Below are 23,409 nucleotides of genomic sequence, written 5' to 3'. Positions count from 1 at the left end.
TATATCTATATAACGTTATATATAACTTTATTGACACGTTGCCGTGGATACGCATTGTTCTGCTTCTCTCCTGATGATGGCTCCCCTTGTTAGTGACCTGTCAATCAAAGGTAGCCCCGCCCCAAATCATACGATTCTTTATCTTCTATTTTCTTCTAAATGGGGCCATTATTTACACTATTAACATCAGATTGTCTTGAAGAAGATTTTTTACTAGTGATTGAGACCATAGTGTTGTCCTGAAAAACATTTCTGAGGTAATAAATCAAGTGAGAAGTTTTCTCATTTTGCATTGAAATGAATGGACAAAAATGCTTTTGCAGCCACACTTAGCGCCCCCTGCTGGAATTTTTGGTAGAATGCAGCTTAAGGTACTTCCTGGTTTGCCTCCCTGCTCAGACCAGGAGGTTGCCGCCTGGCATTATGTGAGGTTTTTACTATTTCCAGTGAAACATTACAGTATGAAAGCATTGGACACGACAGCTGAAAAGATGCATAATACTGTTTTGTAGTTTTTCAAACACATACTGGGTGTGTAGTATGAGATTTCAGACACAGCGTGATGTTTTTAAATGTAGCGCAGATTCGATCATTGATTGCATAACATACAGAATATAAACACATAAATGTAAATATATAAACATTTCAGTTTTCATCAACTTTAAACTTTAAACTTTGGGGTTCTTGAAAAATAAAAGTTGCTTTATATCAGAAATGATCTTCATTGCAGCTACTTTCTCCACTATTACTATAAACTGTAGAACATTTTCAACAACATTCGAAGTCTGAAACAAACAAAAAAATGTATGAATGAAACTAAATGAATTAAAATACAATGTGCCCAAACCACTGCTGGTAAAACTGTCATTGCATCTGATTCACAGAGGCCCCGCCAAAATAAAATAAATAAAAGCAATACACCAGCTAAAATTGGCCTTGTGGAGTCAAAGTAAACATGTGTTATGGTGCAAAAACATTATTGTTATTGTGTTTTGGTCTGGATAACACAAACAGACAGACAGACAGACAGACAGACAGACAGACAGACTTCTACCATTAAAAAGCTCTTCTTCTTTAAACTATGGGATAGAAAAACAGAAGGAGTGTTTAAGAAACAGTGTGATGAAAATTATCTCCCAGTTAAGACTTCACTGTGTTAGAATAATGAGGCTGAAGGGAATGGAGGAGGCATTAGCTTAGCTCTTAGCTCTCAGGTTAGCTTCTCTCTGGCTCTTCTCTTTCTGCCGGTAGTGGAAGAGGCTGGTGGTGTCGAGCTCGGCAGCGTGGCGGTGAGCCTCCGCAAACAGTTTCACCACCTAAAATATACAGAACAACATCAGGTCAAAGCCCATAGGAGAGAGAGACAGACATGTTGGCTGTATCTGAAGGAATTTGAAGGATTCTACATCATCGACAGCTGAAGGACTGTCTCAATGTCCAGGATCCTCCAGAGGACAGAGATCTTCTTCTGCCCAAATTATGAGGATGCATGTGTGTATCCTCCATGCGCCCCGACTACCCATAATGCATTGTGACACCAGTCTACCGGGAGATTTAAAAATGGCGAGCGAAGAAACAGCGACGCCGGCGGTGCAATATGCATTTAAATATATAAGTATTTTCAGTTTACACTGAATATTTGTTATCACATAACTTACAAAACTGTTCAAAGTCAAGCAAAAACATATGCATAAACAAATGCCAGAATATTTAGCTAAAAATTAATAAACGTCATCTTGATACGTTGCCAGTTAAGTGAATTGATGCCGTCTCATTCCCCAAAGTTATTAATTATGAATTCATATATATGCAGATGATGATGTACTATGTGCAAAGTAAACGTAGCTATGACATTCAGATAGTTATACATGTTTATTGTGTTAACAGACCGACACTCTGCTATTATCCCTTACTGTTATTTATAAATAACTGTTATTGTATTGTACTGTAAAATAAAACAGAACAAATCTCCATGGTGAGTTATGCAGCGCTGCTTTTATAAAACTGAGTAGCGGCTTAATTCAGCCAGGATCAGTGAAATATTCAGGTTTAATCCACTTTGTGGCTTTTTTTTTTCTTTTGCTAAATCATGGAGATTCAACCTTAAAGCATCTTCTTCCATTTCCACAAATATGTGTCAGAGTGCTGATGCCAGAGACACATCATGTGGTGAACTGGTTTTGAAATTGCGACGCTGAATTTAACCACAGGTAAATGTGAGTGTGTGATGTTTCCTGACCTGGTAGTTGGTGATGAGGGGGACTCCGTGGTCCACGGCCATTCTGCGGATGGCGAAGTTGTCCTTCAGGTGGCGAGTGTTGTTGTTGGGCAAGTTGACCACCAGGTCAATATGACCCTCACTGATCAGCCTGTCAAATAATATAAACAAACACAGAATTTACAATCCAGCAACACACACAAACTGACTAAAACTGACTTTAATAGAAGTGAAAAAAAGTTGAGATGATTAGAAGTTGATGTTTCCTGTCAAGATAATGGAAAGGATGATTAAGCTAATATTAGCCTCTATTGTACTGAAGAGGATCGGGGTCAGATAGGAGAAAAAAATAATGAGGAGTTTTTTCCATTATGCAGTTAAAAAAAAGTGGTAATGACCAGAATAAAGTCTAAATACTGATAATAAAGTCAACTTTTTGTGTTTGTAGATGAAGATGGAAAGATATTCACTGATTCATTGTGTCAATAGGTCATCAGGGGAACATTGTTCCAGACAAAAAGCAGTTAGGTAGACTGCAAGCTACAAGCTGATTTTCATCAAAAAAGGAGTAATAACCAAAATATTGAATCCAACCCAATCCACTTTATTTAAATAGAACAATTTTAGCAAACACAAGGTTTCCAAAGTGCTGCACAAACAACACTTGACACTTTCAAAATAACGACGAAAAAAAATCAAAAATAACGAGAAAAAAGTCGAGGTCATGAAAAAAAAGTCAAAATCAGAAGAAAAAAGTTAGTCACAAGAAAAAAGTCAAAATGAGAAGAAAAAAGTCGAAGTCATGGGAATGAGAACGGCCTCGAGCGCAGTTTCCAAATTTATTTTTTGACAATTTTTTCTCTCCCTCTCTCTAGTGATGATGTCATCCACTCTAGCCTCTCCATAGGGTAACAATGGGGGGATTTATTGGCGTGTTTTCGCAAAATAATTAGAAAAACGTTTGCCGACACCCTTAGAAAAGTCACAGCACACTTGTCATGGCCGAGCCGGTCCATTTGATACCTTTTTAGTGAATGTGTGACAAAAACTCTGGGAGGAGTAGTCGACCAGAAAAAAAACACGGAAGAAACGGAAGAATAAAATCTAGAACTAGAAAATTTCTAAAGAAATTTTGAGTGTGCTGGGTGTGTGTCTGTCTGACACTTTCAAAATAACGAGAAAAAAAGTCAAAATAACGAGAAAAAAGTCAAAGTCATGAGAATGAGAATGGCCTCGGGCGCAGTTTCCAAATGTATTTTTTGACAATTTTTTCTCTCCCTCTCCACTCTAGTGATGAATTCATCCACTCTAGCCTCTCCATAGAGTAACATTGGGGCGATTTTTTGGCATATTTTTGCCGAATAACTTGAAAACTTGCTCTTTCAAGCACACTCAATTAATTTGTTTGAATACAATAATTATAGCAGCTCTCTCGCTCTAGTAAAGCCCCGGCTGAGTTGCCGTTTTCCTCTGAAGGCCTTTGACAGACAGCATTGAATTATGGCTGAATTCTAAAAGTAAAAAATATGAAACACAGACAGCAGCAACAACAAAAAAGGTCAAGTTCTCCTCTAGTAAGAGCTGCTCTCTATACAACCTTACACAGCTGATGCCTGTGTGTGTGTGTGTGTGTGTGTGTTGTTTTGATCAAGGCCTCTTAAATTCCCTTAACATCCTTTTCTTCATCGGCTCATTTCCAAACATACGGTCCAGACGGCTTCACTGCAGCATGTTTATGACTTTTTTGTACACTTGTACAAAAAATGTTGTGTTTAAGGTTAAAAAAAATGGCAGCTGTGGTTGCCAGAACGTTACCATAATAAATATGGTGCAACTTTTTCTAACATTACGGTAAAAGGATATTAGCACAAGTTGTATTATTAATATTTAAATCTCTTTTATTTGTAAACCTTATTTTTGTTTTGATATTTGATTTGACTCCACCTGGGTTTTTGTTTTTTTGTTGGGTTTTTTTGCTTTGTTTTTTTATTGCTTTTATTTTTCGACTATCATTCTGGCTGATTTATACATTTACAGTGTTTCATTGTAAAAAGAGAGAAGAAAAGAGAAAAAAAAAATCTACAGACTTTTATTTACATTTATATTACACTAAAACACTTCAAAGAGGTTAATTTGATAACTGAACAATTATTGGAAGCGAAGCAGTCCACTTCACTTTAAGAGTAATCAACTAAAATGTCAATTAAAGCTTGTTTAACTGATAAAAACATATTAGTCGTATATATATTTTTTGCTGTGTTGTTGGCCGTCGGCAAAAGAAAACCAGGATGCTTCAGCTGCTTCTGATTTCCTAAACTTGACTGGACATTACTGTGACAGGCTCTGATTCTGGCTAATGCAACGACTTCTAACTCTGCCACATCTTCTTTGATCTTGTCAGCATATTACAGAGATAATGAAGAGGCTATCCTCTCAGATCTCATGCTAGTATCTGATTAGATATTAGATATCCCGATTTTTGAATCTAATGAGTCACAATTTATGTATTACTTAATCACTGCCTCCGGAAAAACACATAATTAGCAAGTCTCAGCCTTGGAGTTTTGGCTCAAAGTTTCACATGAAGAAATTGTTTTTTTTAAAGCGATCAGAAGAAACTGGTTCCTCTGCTTTCCTGCAGAAATGTTCCCTCCTTTTTACCATGGTGAGAAGACCAATTTTCCTACATTCCTATGTATAAATTATTTCTGTAGAGTGGTATCTGCTGGAGCGCAGTTTCCAAATTTATTTTTTGACAAATTTTTTCTCTCCCTCTGCACTCTAGCGATGATGTCACCCACTCTACCCTCTCCATAGGGTAACATTGGGGGGATTTTTTGGCGTGTTTTTGCCAAATAATGAAAAAAAATAAATGTTGAAGTCACGAGAAAAAAGTCAAAATGAGAAGAAAAAAGTTAAAGTCACAAGAAAAAAGTCAAAATGAGGGAAAAAAAGTCGAAGCTACGAAAAAAAGTCAAAACAAGGAAAAAAATTGAAATCACGAAAAAAAAGTAAAAAATAACGAGAAAAAAGTCAAAATGAGAAAAAAAAGTCAAAATCATTCAAAAAAAGGTCAAAATGAGAAGAAAAAAGTTAGTCACAAAAAAAAGTCAAAATGAGAAAAAAAAAAAAGTCGGAGCCACGAAAAAAAAGTCAAAATGAGGAAAAAAAATCAAAATCATGAAAAAAAGTCAAATGAGAAGAAAAAAAGTTAAAGTCGCAAGAAAAATGTCAAAATGAGAAAAAAAGTGGAAGCTAGAAAAAAAGTCAAAATGAGGAAAGAAAAATGAAATCACAAAAAAAAGTCAAAATAACGAGAAAAACGTTCTCGTTTCAGTTCAGTTGCAGTTTCCAAACGTATTTTTTGACAAATTTTTTCTCTCCCTCTGCACTCTAGCGATGATGTCACCACTCTAGCCTCTCCATAGGGTAACATTGGGGGGATTATTTGGCGTGTTTTTGCCAAATAATTTGAAAACTGTTGTCTACTTAGATATCCCGATTTTTTAATCTAATGAATCACAATTTATGTATTACTTAATCACTGCCTCCGGAAAAAAAACACATAATTAGCAAGTCTCAGCCTTGAAGTTTTGGCTCAAAGTTTCACATAAGCTGTTTGCTTTGTTTTCCGTGTTTCCTTGAATGTGTCGAAAGAATTAACACATCAATTTTGTGTGGTAGAAATTAATATTTTCTTACCTCTTAATACTGGGCAGACTGGCGTCTCCGCCCTTATCGGAGGGCCAGGCGACGGGAGTGGCAGGAACATCGTTGGCACAGAGCCAGGCGGACGTGGCTTCAGTAGCGTAGAGCTAAAGGACAGAAATAACTCACATTACAACATCTACAGAATGTCATAAACAATATTGAGGTAAGTCTTTTTCACATATTTAAATAGAAGCTGAAGAAGCAGGATGCTCCTTCAACCAGTGAAAAAAAAAATCACGGAAGAAAACTAGATTTTTAGTGACAAATCTGGTCAGTTGGGTTTTAAACTTACAGGTGCATCTCAATAAATTAGAACATTGTCACCCTGTTAAAAAAATCGCCTAACTAATTTTTTCAAGATTTGCAGGAAACACAAAAAACTTCACCAAAAGTGTAACATATGACATTTATTGATCATTTCACTCAGAAAGGATTTAACTAAGGATGGCTATTGGCATAGTAATAACACTGTGTGTAAATTATGTAACTTAAGAGAAATAAATGACTTAGGCAATTTTTTGAAAATGCCTTTGTGACTTTATTTTTTTTTTTTTTTTATGTTGCTTTTCCCTCCTACAACCCATAAACACTGACCTTGAATCCCTCCTCTTTCAGCTGGTGGGCTGTAGACAGGAAGTTGGGTCGGAACGAATGCTGAACCGTAGTGAAGCAGTAAGAAGAAAGAGAAACAAAATGCAGCATTAGAAATACAGAGAAAGGTGTTTTCTTGACTATAAGACCATAATGCATTCAATTTAAGACCCATTTCACATCCATACTGGCAAAAAAGTACAAAAGACATGAAGGAAAAGGCCCACTAGCTTGTTATGTTCGATAAATTCGGACCGGGCTGCACAGGTACTTAGTTTCATTTTGTTATAGTGCCTCAAAAATATTTTAAAGCAAGACTGAAGCTCATGCATTTGTTATAAATAAAACTAATGTTAATACTTTTTCAATACCTTTCAAAATCGTATTAAAGACATTTTATGACATTTTAAGGCCTTAAATTCAAATTATTGGACATTTTAAGACTTTTTCAGACCCCGCAGATACCCTGTGTCCATCACAGAGTTAATATTTGAAATTAAATTTACCAAACATTGCGGTTTCTCAGTGGTTTCTCAAATATCATCCTGTACAAATATGGAATACCAAAGTACATGTTATCAAGAGCGATTTATAATTAATTTATGATGTTTAACTATTTTTTTGACATCTTTAAACATTGTCTTTTTATTTATTTTTTTCCTGTATTGTTGTTTTTCATGATTTTTATTAAATTTTATTGGATTGTTGTTTACTGATTAGTTTGTTTCTTGTCCATTTTCTAAATGTATTGTAAATTATATCAGCTTCTTTTCTATTGGCATTGTTTGTTTTTCTCCTTTAGGTTTGTTTTATAAACCTTTCAGCCTCTTGACCTCTCCTAATATATTGTTTTATATTTTTCATTATCTGAATTTAATGAAGTCTTATATGTGCATGCAAATATAATTAAAAAAAAGTCCCTTAATATCTCGGCCCCCTTCTTAAATCATGAAGCAGTTATACAGTGCAACGGTCAGGCCCTTTTACTTTTTGTTTCTTATTTTCTTGTTTTACAGTTGATATAAATATTGTGGCATAATTTTATGATGCAAAAAGTGGCGACAGTCATTGTAGAGGGGAAAAAAAAGATTGCAGCACGTACTGTATATCTGGTAAATCTTAAAAACAGGTTCCCAAACTGAGCGATGTGGAGTGTGATGTAACAGCGTTTTTTAACTTTTTCTATTTTCTCTCTCTCTGCTGAAATGGTTTCACTGTCTGTCTTTTGGTCACAAGCAGCCAAATAAAAGAACAAAGTGATCTGACAGTACACATGTTTACTGTCTCACAACTCTGAATCATTTCTAGCTTACCACTGTACTTTTGTACAATTTTGAGGTACTTGTACTTTACTTGAGTATTTCCAATTTATCTAACTTTATACTCCTACTTCACTACATTTTGAGGCAAATATTGTACTTTTTACTCCACTACATTTAGCTTTAGTTACTTTTCAGGTTGAGATTTAACATGAAAAACACAATGAATTAAAAGTTATTTAATTAACTTTATAACACAATATTAAGCAGTTGAAATGAGCCCTACCTTGAGAAAATTAAAACACTGCTTACATAAATGCACCAAGAATAATCTATTCATAAATCAATCTGAGTGGGTTCATTCTGCATAACGAGTACTTTTACTTTTGATACTTTAAGTACATTTTGATGCTGATACTTTTGTACTTTTACTTCAGTAAGTTTTGAATGCAGGACTTTTACTGTAGTGGAGTAATCAAACAGTGTGGTATTAGTACTTTTACTGCAGTAAAGGATCTGAATACTTTTTCCACCACTGAAAAAATGGACAAAATAACAGCTCCTTAACTCTATGGAGTCTTATAGGGCTATTTTGTCCATTTTTGAATCCTTTTCATGTCTTTTCGTGTCTTTGTAAGTCATTTTGTGTCTTTTTTGGTCATTTGTGTCTTTTTTGTGTCTTTTTTATGTCTTTTTTGTGCCTTTTTTGGTAATTTTGTGTCAGTTGTGTCTTTTTTAGTTATTCTATGTCCTTTTTTTGTCATTTTGTGTCTTTTTTGGTAATTTTGTGTCTTTTTTGGTCATTTGTGTCTTTTTTGTGTCCTTTTTGTCATTTTGTGTCTTTTTTTGGTAATTTTGTGTCTTTATTTTCTTTTTGTGTCTTTTTTGGTAATTTTGTGTCAGTTGTTGTGTCTTTTTCAGTTATTTTGTGTCCTTTTTTGTCATTTTGTGTCTACACTACTTTTTTGTGTCTTTTTTGGTAATTTTGTGTCCTTTTTTATCATTTTGTGTCTTCTGTGGGGTTTTTTGGGGGTTATTCTGTCTCCACATTTTGTGTACTTTAAGTACATTTTGATGCTGATACTTTTGATAGTTTTGAATGCAGGACTTTTACTGTAGTGGAGTAATTTAACAGTGTGGTATTAGTACTTTTACTTTATGTAATACATACAATACTACATTATGTCCAAATTGAACTGTAACAGGAAGTAAAGGGAGAGTTTTAAAAAGCATAATGCTGTTAAAATCTGCTTCCAATGACCCACTTAATGATTCCACCAAACAGTGAAAGTGCTGAAAACTCCTTTGTGAGTTTTTGCTGCTGATGTGCAGCTGATGAAGCTCAGACTTGGTGCCCTTCAGCCTAGTAAACAATATGCTTGCTAAAATTACTGCTGCCTCACCAACAACCACTGAGACACGGCTTGATATTCTCTACCTTAGTTACTAGCCTCTTATATATATATATATATATAAATATATATATATATATGACACACGGCTCTCTAATTTGGTTTGTAATTCTGACATGAAGCGTCTGTACCACAACAGGTAGCGTTAATTAAAGAGAGGAGACTACATTGTCCTATTTTACACGTCTGATCCATGTCAACTTTAGAGAAAAGCAGCAGTTTTATCACATTGACTCCCCTCACTAGTAAACTGCAGCTCCGCTCCTTTTACTGCTACTGCTGCTGTTTGCTAACAGCATAAATTAACTTCAAGCAGAGACACAAAGCAAACTAACATGGAAAACACATATAAATAACTCTGTTAATAAAATGGGAAGTGGCATCTCTGGTTGCGAAAAACTGCCCAAAGTTTTGCATTGAAGTGAATGGGACGGCCGACAAAAAATGAGCGAAAAAGAACAATAATTGGAGATTTTTAAACATCTACTTCTCTGGCATAATTTCACCTAGAGACTCCATTTAAACTTTAAACAGTAGACACAAGTCTTGTGTATCGGTGTATTAATCCATGTTTCGATAGGTCATATAGTTTTTTATCAATCCCTGTTCAATGACCATGATCATTTTTGGAGAAATTCTGAGATTATAATGGGTGTGTATTGCACGGAATGTTCGTGTCACAGTGTGTGACATCATCGCTAGAGTGTAGAGGGAGAGAAAAAATTGTCAAAAAATAAATTTGAAAACTGCGCTCCAGACCGCAAATTCCACTCTACAGAGATAATTTATACATAGAAACGTAGGAAAATTAGTCTTCTCACTCACAATCCTCTGGTAAAGCTGTCAGAGTTATAGTTTGGGCGTAGGACGCACAGATGATCCACCAACACCACCAACAGCCTCATTGGCTCCCATATTAAAAACGCAGGAAGATTTCGGAAAAAAGGAAGATGGAACAGTTTTTTAGATCGCTCTAACAAAGCAATTTTTTTATTTTTCTTTAAAAAAAATCATATGTAGACGTTCAGGAAGAACTCGGGACGCTTAAAGTGAAGTCGGATCAATGATAGGTATTATGGTTTTGCCAAAAATGCTTTCTGTTCGAGGCCAGAAATTCCACCTGTCAATGTTCCGGGACATTAGCGGGTGTCAGTTAATTCTGTTGATTGCTTTGATCTGATTGCCTTTGAGCTTTGATGTGATTACAGTTACAGATACACACACACGCACATGCGCGTAAGCACGCACACTCCTCACACATGCATACACATGCTTCAAACACACGCACGCGCATGCACGCACACACACACGCACACACACACACACACAGTAACTTTATGTGATTTTAATTACACACAAACACACACACACACACACACACACACACACACATTTTGAGGTTAAAGGGCATAGTTTGAAATCTCTGAAGAATCTCATCATAGTGTACACACACCGGCAGTAGCCCCCGTGGCCCTTTCAAAATTTCCCCAGAGGAAATTTTCTAGTTTGTGTCTGTTGTTGTGCCTTTTTTAGCTATTCTGTGTCTTTACTTAGGTCATTTTGTGTCTTTTTTTAGTCATTTTGTGTCTTTTTTTGGTGATTTTGTGTCTTTTTTTAATCATTTTGTGTCTTTTTTTAATCATTTTGTGTCTTTTTTTTGTCATTTTGTCTCTTTTTTTGTCATTTTGTCTCTTTTTTGGTCATTTTATATAGAAACTAATGTTTGTGCTTGAATATACTCGACTGCACCACATTAATCAGATTCCACAGTCAGCAGAATAATGATTACACTCATTAGCAACACCATGGCAACAGTATAGTACAAGGGAGTCCCCATACAAATACTACTACATCTCAATAGTGTGAAGCTGTGATTTACAGCCTCCAGCCTTCAGCATCACAACACAGCAACGTTTATCAAACATGTTTTAATCAGAAACATCACAAACAGCCTGAGAACCATTAAAACACCAGGACGTGTCCTCCTACAGTGTGGTTGTTACGGTCCATATGTGACTCCAGGTAGCTGCCTTGAAGTGGACCTGGTCCCCCAGAGCACCAATTACAGAGCTGCTGCTGTACTGGCTGTTCTGTTAACGCTGCATTAGTCTAACTCTCTGTTAGGTAACCAGGGTGGCAGCAAGACTTAATTACCTCAAGTCCTGTAAACATGGAGTCAATATAAAATACAGTTCTCAGGCTGACTTTTTGTTTTCTGCAGCTGAAGACTTCCTGTGACAGACTACTAGCTGGAAGAGGTGACCTAGTAAGTACTTTCTACTAGTAAGTACTACTAAAATCACTAAAAACTACTAGTTTTCTCACTTTTTGTGTTTTTTTTACTCCACTATATTTAGCTGACAGCTTTAGTTTCTTTTCACATGAAGATTTAACATGAAAAACATGATAAATACAAAGTGATTAGACACTCTTTTGATTAAATAACAGTATATTAAGTAGTTAAAATTAGCCCTATCTTGAGAAAATTCAAACACTGCTTACAGGATTTTCATCACTGTTGAACACTTAAAGTTGGTTGTTTTTCCTTAAATAAATGTGTGAATTACTTTACCTGGCAGCTGCGTGGTCCTCCCTTTTGTTTGGTTGTGCCCTCTAATGTGCTGGGCATAACAATAATAATAATCCAATAATATATTTGGAAACTATAAAACAATCAGACTGGGTCCATTCTTAATACTTTAACCTCTGATATCTTCGGCTATTATGTCCGTTAAAAAATCTGTTAAAAAATCTTCACCATGGTCACCAAGGAATCAGTTTTTTTCAGAGCAACCTCACCTTTATGTCCTGATAATTCATTTTTAACTTTGACTTACTTGATCAAAATTTTGAACCCAAAAGAAACAAAGGAAACATAAAATCTGATCTTGAAAATTACACTGAAATGTACATGTTGCAAATATGAATACAGGTTACAAATATAACATATAACAGGTAAAATGAGGATAATCTCAAGTTCTATATTTTTATAATAAATATATTTGACATTATCTCTGGTTTCACTTGGCCGAATATCATTAAAAAAAAATCTGGTATAGAGTTTCAAGCCAGAACTTTAGAGGGAAGCTGATGGAGAGACTCAATGTTGCTTCATTTTATGTCTTCAGGTCATGAAGAAGTAATGTGCAGGTGCTTTCATGAACTCTAGAGGGTTAATTACATTTTGATGCTGATACTTTTGTACTTTTACTTCAGTAAGTTTTGAATGCAGGACTTTTACTTGTCGTGGAGTAATTCCACAGTTTTACTTTGACTTAAGTAAGAGATCTGACTCTCTGGGTGGTTCCCTCAGTGTCACCTGGGAGTTGTTGTCTTTAAGTCACCTGAGAGTTTCTCCTCACACGGATCATGGTGTGATTTGGTGTGAAACACACTGAGCAGTGCCAGAGCGGCTTTGTAAGAAGCTGATAGCCTAAAAGATTTGTGCCATCTGTTCACATGGCTCTTTGCGTTTGGTGTCTTGTGGGCACCAAAAGGAAAAATCAACCAGGAGGCGAGTGGACGTCCAGATGGCGGACGTCTTACCTGAATCCCGATCAGGATGCCGTTCTGCGGCAGCTTAAAGCCTGTGGAGAGCATCGCCTTCAGGAAGGCTGAGTAAATGTTTGGTCCAAAACAAGCTACCTGCAAGAAAAGACACAGATAGACAACTGTTATATCTCTGGAAACTCTAATCTACAAATAGGAAAAATAAAAGACTGCACTGCAAAAAGCCACCTCTCAAAAAGAAGAAGAGAAGTACAAAAATGAGGTGTATTTTGCTTAAATATAGCAAAATGATCTGCCAATGGAACAAGACTTTCCAAAACAAGTAAAAATATCTAATCTTAACGAACCCAAAAATACCTTAGAATTAGTGTATTCTAACTAATATTTTGTGTATTTTTTTGTCATTTTGTGTCTTTTTTTAGTCATTCTGTGTCTTTTTAGGTCATTTAGTGTCTTTTTTTAGTCATTTTGTGTATTTTTTTAGTCTTTTAATGTCATTTTGTGTATTTTTTTAGTCATTTTGTGTCTTTTTGTCTCTTGTAAGTCTTGTAAGTGTTGAGGAAACAGCTTTGTAACTTTTGATATTCTAGTTTCAAGCATATATTTACTCAGTATAGGTCATAAAATCTCAGTAACAAGCTGTTATATCTATATTTAGATAATGAAGGACCAAAACACTTAAAACAAGTGAAATAGTTGAACATTTTGTGTCTTCTTTTAGTCATTTTGGCTCTATTTTTAGTCATTTTGTGTCATTTTTTAGTCATTTTGTGTCATTTTTTAGTCATTTCGTGTCTTTTTGGTAATTTTGTGTCTTTTTTGGTAATTTTGTCTGGTTTTTTAGTCATTTTGTGTCTTTTTTGGTCATTTTTTCTCTTTTTTAGTCATTTTGTGTCTTTTTTTAGTCAATTTGTGTCTTTTTTGGTCATTTGTGTCTGTTGTTGTGTCTTTTTTAGCTATTTTGTGTCTTTTTGTGTCTTGTCAGTCTTGTAAGTGTTGATGAAACAGCTTTGTAACTGTTGATATTCTAGTTTCCAGCATGTATTTACTCAGTTTAGGTCATAAAATCTCAGTAACAAGCTGTAATATCTGATTTAGATCATTAAGGACCAAAACACTTAAAACAAGTGAAACAGTCGAAGATAAAAGATGCTGACTAAGAAGAATTATCTTATCAGACAAAAAATAAGCATATATCCCCTTGATCTAAGATATTAAATCTGATTTAGATTTCAGTTTTTAGAGTGTGCAGGAAGAGGAATGAACAGGAAGTGGGTATTATGGGTGAGAGGATCTTACTTCTCCAGTCGAGGCCATCTCACAGCGCAGCACGGGGTCCGCCTCCCTCAGCCGGGGCCACGAGAACATGGGGGCCTGATGAAACACAGAAACAGGGAGAGAATGGTTTCAACACGTTTCAACATGTAGTAGTTCATCACCACGTATGATGCTAATGAGACACTACTGACCTACATCACTTCTTCTGAAAAATCTCCTTGTTCATACGTTACAATGTTACAAGTTAACCACTTACCAGTGTTTACATTTTTACGTTTTTGTTTTTTTTTACTGAAAATGTCTCTGGAGTTGAATAAATTTCTCTCAGTTTAACCTCAGCGACACAAAATTACTAAAAAAAAATAATAAAAAAAAGACACAAAATGACCTAAAAAAGACACAAAATGACCAAAAGAGACACAAAATGACAGAACTTAAAGTTACTTAAAAAAGACAAAATTACCAAAAAAAGACACAGAATTACTAAAAAAGACACAAAATTATTACAAAAAGACACAAAATTACTAAAAAAGACAAAATTATTAAAAAAAGACACAAAATTATTTAAAAAAGACACAAAATTACCAAAAAAGACACAAAATTACTAAAAAAAGACACAAAATTACAGAAAAAAAGACACAAAATTATTAAAATAAGAAACACAATTATTTAAAAAAAGACACAATATGACCAAAAAAAGACACAAAATTATTTTAAAAAGACACAAAATGACCCCAAAAGACACAAAATGACAAAAAAGACAGAAAATTACTAAAAGACACAAAATAATTAAAAAAAGACACAAAATTATTTAAAAAGTCACAAAATTATTTTAAAAAAGACACAAAATGACCAAAAAAAAGACACAGAATTACCAAAAGAAGACACAAAATTATTTAAAAAAGACACAAAATGACCCAAAAAGACACAAAATTACCAAAAAAAGACATTCCCTTAAAAAGTAACAGATGAGCCTCGTTGCATAATACGTCTATGTTACATAGAGTTACATACAGTTTATGATGAATAAACAACTCAAACACACTAACAAAACGTTAGTCATTATTTTATTTTGATCATTTTTGCTTCACTGTGAAACTTTACGGGCACATTAGAGAAGAGAAGAAGAGTTCTGGGAACACAGAGAGAGTTAAAGAGATTAGTGCTTCAACTGCAGGTGAAGACAGACACTAAAAAGGGAGAAAAATACTGAAAAGAAAGGAGGAGGCTGCTGAAACTCTGAGTCCACCGGTGGCTTTAACAGCCCTGTTTGACATGCTGTCGCCACGCTGGGAGGACGGTAGGAGGGCAGAGTGACGGAGGAAAGAGAAGAAGATAGAGAGAACACAAGAGGAGGAGAAACATGGCTCACACTGCAAAACAGGTGTGTCTAAAAACAAGATGAAAACAGTAAATCTGAGGGAAATGATCCTGCTGCATGGACAGATAATTTAACTTGAAAAGATTTATTTATTAAGATTATTAACCCTATTTTGCCGATTTTTTTATACTCTCATTCTGCCATTTAAAAAATGTTCACCATGCCATATTGGTTTCATGTTTTTCAGCACAACCTCACCTATATGACCTGATCATTAATGTTTTTTCACTTGACTAACATTTTGAACCCAAAGGAAACAAAAAAAAACCTGAAATCTGAATAAAATAAAAGAAAGAGGGTTTTTTTACTTTCAAAACTACGATGGCGTATTAGGGCCAAGTTTGAGAAAAAAGGCACTTTTTTTCCTCATGAATCTACAACTTTTTTCTTGCAAATTTGCCACTTTAAATCTCGTAAATCTGTTAATTTTTTCTTGCAAATTTGCCACTTTAAATCTCGTAAATCTTTACTTTTTTCCCGTAGATTTGCCACTTTAAATCTCGTAAATCTGTTACTTTTTTCTTGCAAATTTGCCACTTTAAATCTCGTAAATCAGTTACTTTTTTCTTGCAAATTTGCCACTTTAAATCTCATAAATCTATTACTTTTTTCTTGCAAATTTGCCACTTTAAATCTCGTAAATCTGTTACTTTTTTCTTGCAAATTTGCCACTTTAAATCTCATAAATCTGTTACTTTTTTCTTGCAAATTTGCCACTTTAAACCTCATAAATCTGTTACTTTTTTCTTGTAGATTTGCCACTTTAAATCTCATGAATCTGTTACTTTTTTCTCGTAAATTTGCCACTTTAAATCTCATAAATCTGTTACTTTTTTCTTGCAAATTTGCCACTGTAAATCTCATAAATCTGTTACTTTTTTCTCGTAGATTTGCCACTTTAAATGTGAAATAAAAACATGCTTTTTTCTAGATTAATAATCTTAATTTAAGAAATCTTGTCAAGGTAAATTATCTGTCCATGCAGCACGATCATTTCCCTCAGATTTACTGTTTTATCTTGTTTTTAGACACACCTTTTTTATTGCAGTGCACATGGAGACTTGAGAAGAAGAGACGGAAGAAAAAGAATTAATGTTAAGACAGGAGAAATAAACCTAAAGTACGATGAAAGAATGAGAATAAAATGAAAGGAGACGGGGAGACGAGTGATTGAAAGGGAAGTACAGGGAGAAGAGGCAGAAGACAGTAGTTTCTCGTTATTGTATTACAGGCAAATTAGGAATAGTGGGGCGCCAAGTGGGAAGCCATTCTTATTTCTTCATTTAAAAGCAGACAACCTCCATTACCTTGAAGAGAGAGAGAGAGAGAGAGAGGTGGTTTGGTGTTGTGTGGTTCATGACTACACACTCACACACGTATTGGCAGGGCCACTAGGGGGGATTCATCCTTGAAGCGGGCTATCTAATCAGCTGGATGTAATGTTAGCATACTAATGTAAGAAGGGACGCAGAGAAGGGAAAGCAGACGGGGAACCAGCATCGCTTATCGTGGCTTTGTTCAAAGAGTCAGAGAAAGACAGAAGAATTCATAGATAAAATGACAGAATGTAACCGAGAGAAAAAAAAAATGAAAGAAATGAAATAGAGGGAGAGGAACACATACAGAGTGGGAATAACAGGGAGAGGGAACTTTTTAATAGTGTAATAAAAGAGACAAGAAACAATAAGAAGAGGAGAGTTTGTACTGAAAGTACTGAAAATGTGAGACAGAATGGTGGATTTTTTTTTACATAAGAAAGGTCCCCTAGTCAGGGGTGCAGATGGGATTTTTGAACTGGGGGGGATGAAGCTGTCAGCAAATGATTTTAACTCATTATTCTCTAATTTTTAAATGAACTGTAATGTAAAGAACAACCAACATATTTACATAAATAAAAATAAGTTTGTGCTTGTAAAGGAGAATAAGGGTTCTTATATTTTTTATTTAAGGCGTCATATTTTGACAGTTTTTTTTGTAAATTATGTGGTGGACTCTGCTAACACATCCATGTGCTCTTATTTTGAAAGCTGCATGTGTTTGCTTTTATTTTGAAGGCGGGTCTAACACGTTCTTACTGTAACGCCTTATGGTGTGTTCAATTTACACTGAAACTCTGAACTTGGAGACCGGAACAACGTCAAAAAATTGAAGCTGACTCAATGAAGGACCCAAAAACATCTCTCCTCCTTTATTACCCTGAACATACTGCTGGGAAACTTCCTGTCTGTCAAGATTTTCTGAGACTATAATGGGGGGACCCAAACAAAGTAGGGGGGTCCGGGGAACATTTTTGCCCTAAAAGCTTAAATTTAGTGCCTCTCGCACATTCTAATGCCACTATTTCATCTTAATCATTGCATATTTTAGAGTTATTGTAAAGGAGAATAAGGGTTTTTCTATGTTTTATTTAAGGCGTCATCTTTTGACAGTCTTTTTTGCAAATTCTGTGTTGGATTCTGCTAACACATCCATGTGCTTTTATTTTGAAAGCTACATGAATTTGCTGTTATTTTGAAGGTGGGTCTAACACGTTCTTACTGTAACGCCTTATGGTGTGTTTAATTTACACTGAAAGTCGGAACTTGGAGCTCGGAACAATATCGAAAATTCTGACATTCGTGTAGACCTTGAACGCACCATTAGCCGTTAGACTCTCCATGTGCTGCAATGTAAATTGTCTAACTAACAGAACATTAATCTGAGAATGGAAAAAAGCATACACGAGCCTTTCTAAATGATAATAAGGGTTCTTCTATGTTTTATTTAAGGCGTCATATTTTGACAGTCTTTTTTGCAAATTCTGTGGTGGACTCTGCTAACACATCCATGTGCCCTTATTTTGAAAGCTACATGTGTTTGCTTTTATTTTGAAAGCGGGTCTAACACGTTCTTACCATAACACCTTATGATGTGTTTAATTTATACTTAAAGTCTGAACTTGGAGCTCAGAACAACATCGAAAATTCTGAGGTGGACTCTGCTAACACATCCATGTGCTTTTATTTTGAAAGCTACATGTGTATACTTTTATTTTGAAGGCGGTTCTAACACGTTCTTACCATAACACCTTATGATGTGCTTAATTTACACTTAAAGTCTGAACTTGGAGCTGGGAACAACGTTGAAAATTCTGACATTCGTGTAGACCTTAAACGCACCATTAGCAGCCGGACACTCTATGTGCTGCAATGTAAATAGTCAAACTAACCGAACATAAATCTGAGAATGGAAAAAAGCATACACAAGCCTTTCTAAAGGATAATAAGGGTTCTTATATGTTTGATTTAAGACGTCATATTTTGACAGTCTTTTTTGCAAATTCTGAGGTGGACTCTGCTAACACATCCATGTGCCCTTATTTTGAAAGCTACATGTGTTTGCTTTTATTTTGAAGGCGGGTCTAACACCTTCTTACCATAACACCTTATGATGTGTTTAATTTACACTTAAAGTCGGAACTTGGAGCTCAGAACAACATAGAAAATTCTGTGGTGGATTCTGCTAACACATCCATGTGCTTTTATTTTGAAAGCTACATGTGTATGCTTTTATTTTGAAGGCGGGTCTAACACTTTCTTACCATAACACCTTATGATGTGTTTAATTTACACTTAAAGTCGGAACTTGGAGCTCAGAACAACATTGAAAATTCTGCGGTGGACTCTGCTAACACATCCATGTGCTTTTATTTTGAAAGCTACATGTGTATGCTTTTATTTTGAAGGTGGGTCTAACATGTTCTTACCATAACACCTTATGATGTGTTTAATTTACACTGAAAGTCTGAACTTGGAGCTCAGAATAACATCGAAAATTCTGAAGTGGACTCCGCTAACACATCCATGTGCTTTTATTTTGAAAGCTACATGTGTAAGCTTTTATTTTGAAGGCGGGTCTAACACCTTCTTACCGTAACGGCCTATGGTGTGTTTAATTTACACTGAAAGTCTGAACTTGGAGCTCAGAACAACATAGAAAATTCTGTGGTGGACTCTGCTAACACATCCATGTGCTTTTATTTTAGCTTTAGCCCCTAATTTACCCAAAACACCAACTGCAGAACCAAATGTGGTGCAAACGCTTAAAACTCTGGAGCAAGAAGTGGAAATATAACCACAAACAACACACACCAGTGGAGGTTTCACATGCACAAGCCTTTCTGAAGAGAATTATGAAAACCTCAGGAGTCTCAGTTAAAACGGTTTGTCGTCGTAATGCGACGGTGTGTCTCCGGGACAGAATGTATGTGACTGTCACACAATAACCACAACATCCTCCCAACACACACACATACAAACACTCCTTCCCCGTCTCTCTATCCCACACCAACCGCCCACTCCTCGGAGACAGTGGGATTGTGGAGCTCCACAACAGGAACAATATTATCTTGGGGTAGCAGCTGAGCTCCAGTGGAGAAGGAAATGAATAAAGTAAGACATTTCCACATAACATTGTTGCTCACTCTGGGCCTTGTTAGAGGCACCTGTGTAAATGTCTTTATCGTCTCAGCTGAATGGAAATTAACAGCTGCATTTGTACTTACAGATTGTTAAATGACAATTCACACATTTTTTACTGATGCCGCCATATTTTAACAATCCGACAAAAACAGCTGAAAGGCGACATTTTATAGAAACTCACTTGGAGTCAGTGTGCAAAGACGAACTAAATGCTGAGTGTTGTAGGGGACTGATGGGGCTTTTTCAGGTCATTACTGTTATTAATACTCTGGAGTCAATGAAACATTACTTCTTCATGATGTCATGATATAAAATCGAAGCATCGTCGAGCCTTCAGCTTCCCTCTAAATGGCTTAAACTACATCCTAGTTTTTGATAAATCAATAAAACAATGGAGGCTGCTGAGGTTTTGGGGGGAAAATGGATGTTTCTGGGTAAGCCAAATAAATATCACCGTTATCAAACATTGTTATAAACACACCCATACTGTACTTCTGCCCTTCACAATAAAATACAGTACAGTAAAAATACAGATGGACTTTTAAGATCATCGCCTGAGTGTTCTTACTGTTTTCTCTCCTCAGAGTTACTTTTGTATTGTAATTAGACATGTAAATCTCCATGTATGTAAACGAAATCTCACATGTAGTTTGTTTAATATGTATAAATCAATTATACCTACACTGGTGGTGGCGATCTTATTCGAAATGTCATTCTGTGTCTTCTGTGGGTTTTTGGGGGGGTTATTCTGTCTCCTCATTTTGTGGGTTTTTTTTTTTTGTCATTTTGTGGGGTTTTTTTTTGTCATTTTGTGGATTTTTTTGGTCATTTTGTGATTTTTTTTGGTTATCTTGTGTCTTTTTTTTGTCATTTTGTGTCTTTTTTTGGTCTGCTTTCTTTTTACGTCTGGATGTGATGAAGAAGCCATGCTTTGGTGCTTTTGGGGACTCCAGAGGGTTAAATGTGAAGCCAAAATGTATCTATCGCCCCCTGGTGGCTGGCTGCAGTATAGCTCATTAACCCCCTCCTGTTTCCATATAAGTGGATGGGACAGGTCAAATAATTTTTTCCCAAATAAGTTTCTGTACTTTCAGGTAGTTATCACACTGATGTATGTTCAAGTGTCAATATTTTTTTTAAATGGTTTAAATTAGCTTATAAATGCAATAAAAAAGGGTGTAACATCATGATTGGCAGCTATAATTGACTCTATTTTGGCCTTATTTTTGTCCAGTGGGACAAATTGTCCATTGTTTTCTACAGTCTATAGTTACACCTGATTGCTAGTGTACTTGGAGTTGTTATGGTGATTTTAGGAGGTTGTTTGAGTGTAAAATGTGGATAAAACTGTTAAAAAAGCAGTGCTGATGCTAGAATTAGTCCTCGTAGTAGCGACATGAGTTAGTCGTAGTCGTATTATTTGTGACAATAGTGTTTTAACATTTAATTTGTGGACAAAGAGTGAAAATTATTATAGAGAACATCTTTCAAACATTTTTTTTATTCTTTGGTTCTAAAAACCACATGAAGTGGCTGGAGTGTGTGACTTTATTATTCCCACTGTACAGTAGCTGGCTGAGAGTCTAAATAAGTTGGAAAAGAGGATAAAACTTGAAGCAATACTTCAAAAAGTTTAAAACATGTCAAATTTATTATTCTGTCAAATGAATCCCATTCTTCTCGGAGAAGAGAAGAGAAGAGGGGCGGAAATGTACATTTCTAAAACTATCGAGCTGATTGCTTCCACAGACAGCTGTGAGCAAATATATATATGATATGATATATAATAATATATGTTTTTCAATATATCATGTATATGTGGCAGAAAAAAACAACCTATGAGACATAATAATAGGGCACACTGAACAGTATGCACACTAAAAGGATTGACAATAATCGACAGGGTGGAGATGCTCATTAACTATTACATATTATATATATTATAGATCATGGATCTCAAACTTGCGGCCTGCGGGCCAATTGCTGCCCTCGTGACGATATTTTGTGGCCCTCACCTTGATATGAAAGTTTAATGTGAGTTTTATATGAATGGCACTTTACCGTGTTGTGTGTGGAAGGTCCCTTTAATTACTTTTTTGGTGATTCTGTGTCTTTTTAAAATAATTTTGTGTCTTTTTAAAAAAAAATTGTGTCTTTTTTTTAATACGTTTGTGTTTTTTTAATACGTTTGTGTCTTTTTTGGTAATTCTGTGTCTTTTTTGGGTCATTTTGTATCTTTTTTTAAGCAATTTAGTGTTTTTTCAGTCATTTTGTGTCTTTTTTGTAATTTTGTGTCTTCTTTAAATCATTTTGTGTCTTTTTTTATAATTTTGTGTCTTTTTTGGGTCATTTTGTATCTTTTTTTAAAGTAATTTAGTGTTTTTTCAGTCATTTTGTGTCTTTTTTAATAATGTTGTATCTTTTTTGGTAATTCTGTGTATTTTTTGATCATTTTGTGTCTTTTTTAAGTAATTTAGTGTTTTTTCAATAATTTTGTGTCTTTTTTGGTCATTTTGTGCCTTTTTAAAAAGTAATTTTGTGTCTTTTTTGGTGATTTTGTGTCTTTTTTAATTAATTCATTCTTTTTTTAATAATTTTGTGTCTTTTTTGTGTCATTTTGTATCTTTCTTTTTTAAAGTAATTTAGTGTTTTTTCAGTCATTTTGTGTCTTTTTTAATAATGTTGTGTCTTTTTTGGTAATTCTGTGTATTTTTTGGTCATTTTGTGTCTTTTTTAAAGTAATTTAGTGTTTTTTCAATCATTTAGTGTCTTTTTTGGTCATTTTGTGCCTTTTTTTAAAGTAATTTTGTGTCTTTTTTGGTGATTTTGTGTCTTTTTTATAAGCAATTCATTCTTTTTTCTGTCATTTTGTGGTCAGGTAATTTGAGTTAGAGACCCCTGTTATAGACATTTCTGTGTCTGCATGTCTCTGTCTAGGTAACACTGGGTGGCATTAACATGACCTTTTAAATGAATGCGGCTGATGAGAATGGGTCTAAAAAAAGTCTCCATAACGTCTTTATTCCGGTGGTCAAGGGGACGAAACATGCAACAGTTGGAAGTTATTTTTCTTCTGCTAATAATTGTCCACTGGGGAGTGAGACCAAACCACCCGACCTGCTTCATCCTCCTCCTCAAATGTTGTTTTCATGCTCCTCATCCTCTCACTATCATAAATACAACTGTGTTATTGTTCCTATGAGTTTGTATATAGAGAAAGAAATTACACAACAGGGACTTGTTAGTGAAAAAGAAAACAACATGGGCTCAAATGAGGGACGGTCTGAGAGAGAAGAGAGCAACAAAGTGAGGATGAGACGGATAAATGAAGCTGGTCTCTGTGGATGGAAATGACTTTTACCTTATGATGATACAGTGAGGACAGTGAAAGTAAACATTGATGGCTACTCAGCCCGTTTAATGGTTTCAGACATCATGAAAGTTTTACATTTATATTTTCTAACTAGTGCCAGGACTTTATTAATTAAGATTAATTAATTGCACAAAAATTAACGTGTTCAAAAAATCGACGCATTTTAATCGCACTTATTTTTGCACCGCGGAACGTTTCTTACTGGATGAGTTTCAG

The 23,409-nt window shown here is 35.1% G+C and overlaps 1 protein-coding gene across 1 annotated transcript in view; it reads right to left on the bottom strand.

The window, feature by feature from the left end:
• Nucleotides 1–526: 526 nt before the first annotated feature.
• The window catches only part of cps1 (carbamoyl-phosphate synthase 1, mitochondrial), a 107,562-nt gene continuing 84,679 nt past the window's right edge, over nucleotides 527–23,409 (bottom strand). The window contains 6 exon segments of the mRNA XM_059342408.1: nucleotides 527–1,316; nucleotides 2,240–2,369; nucleotides 5,921–6,033; nucleotides 6,524–6,583; nucleotides 12,738–12,836; nucleotides 14,001–14,075. Of these exon segments, the coding sequence (XP_059198391.1) occupies nucleotides 1,197–1,316; nucleotides 2,240–2,369; nucleotides 5,921–6,033; nucleotides 6,524–6,583; nucleotides 12,738–12,836; nucleotides 14,001–14,075 (597 nt within the window). The 3' untranslated portion in view covers nucleotides 527–1,196.

The sequence above is a fragment of the Centropristis striata genome, chromosome 10 (genome assembly GCF_030273125.1).
Source record: "Centropristis striata isolate RG_2023a ecotype Rhode Island chromosome 10, C.striata_1.0, whole genome shotgun sequence".
NCBI classification, from domain to species: Eukaryota; Metazoa; Chordata; class Actinopteri; order Perciformes; family Serranidae; genus Centropristis; species Centropristis striata.
The sequence above is the reverse complement of the archived record's forward strand: the minus strand, read 5'-3'. Positions and strand labels throughout refer to the sequence as shown.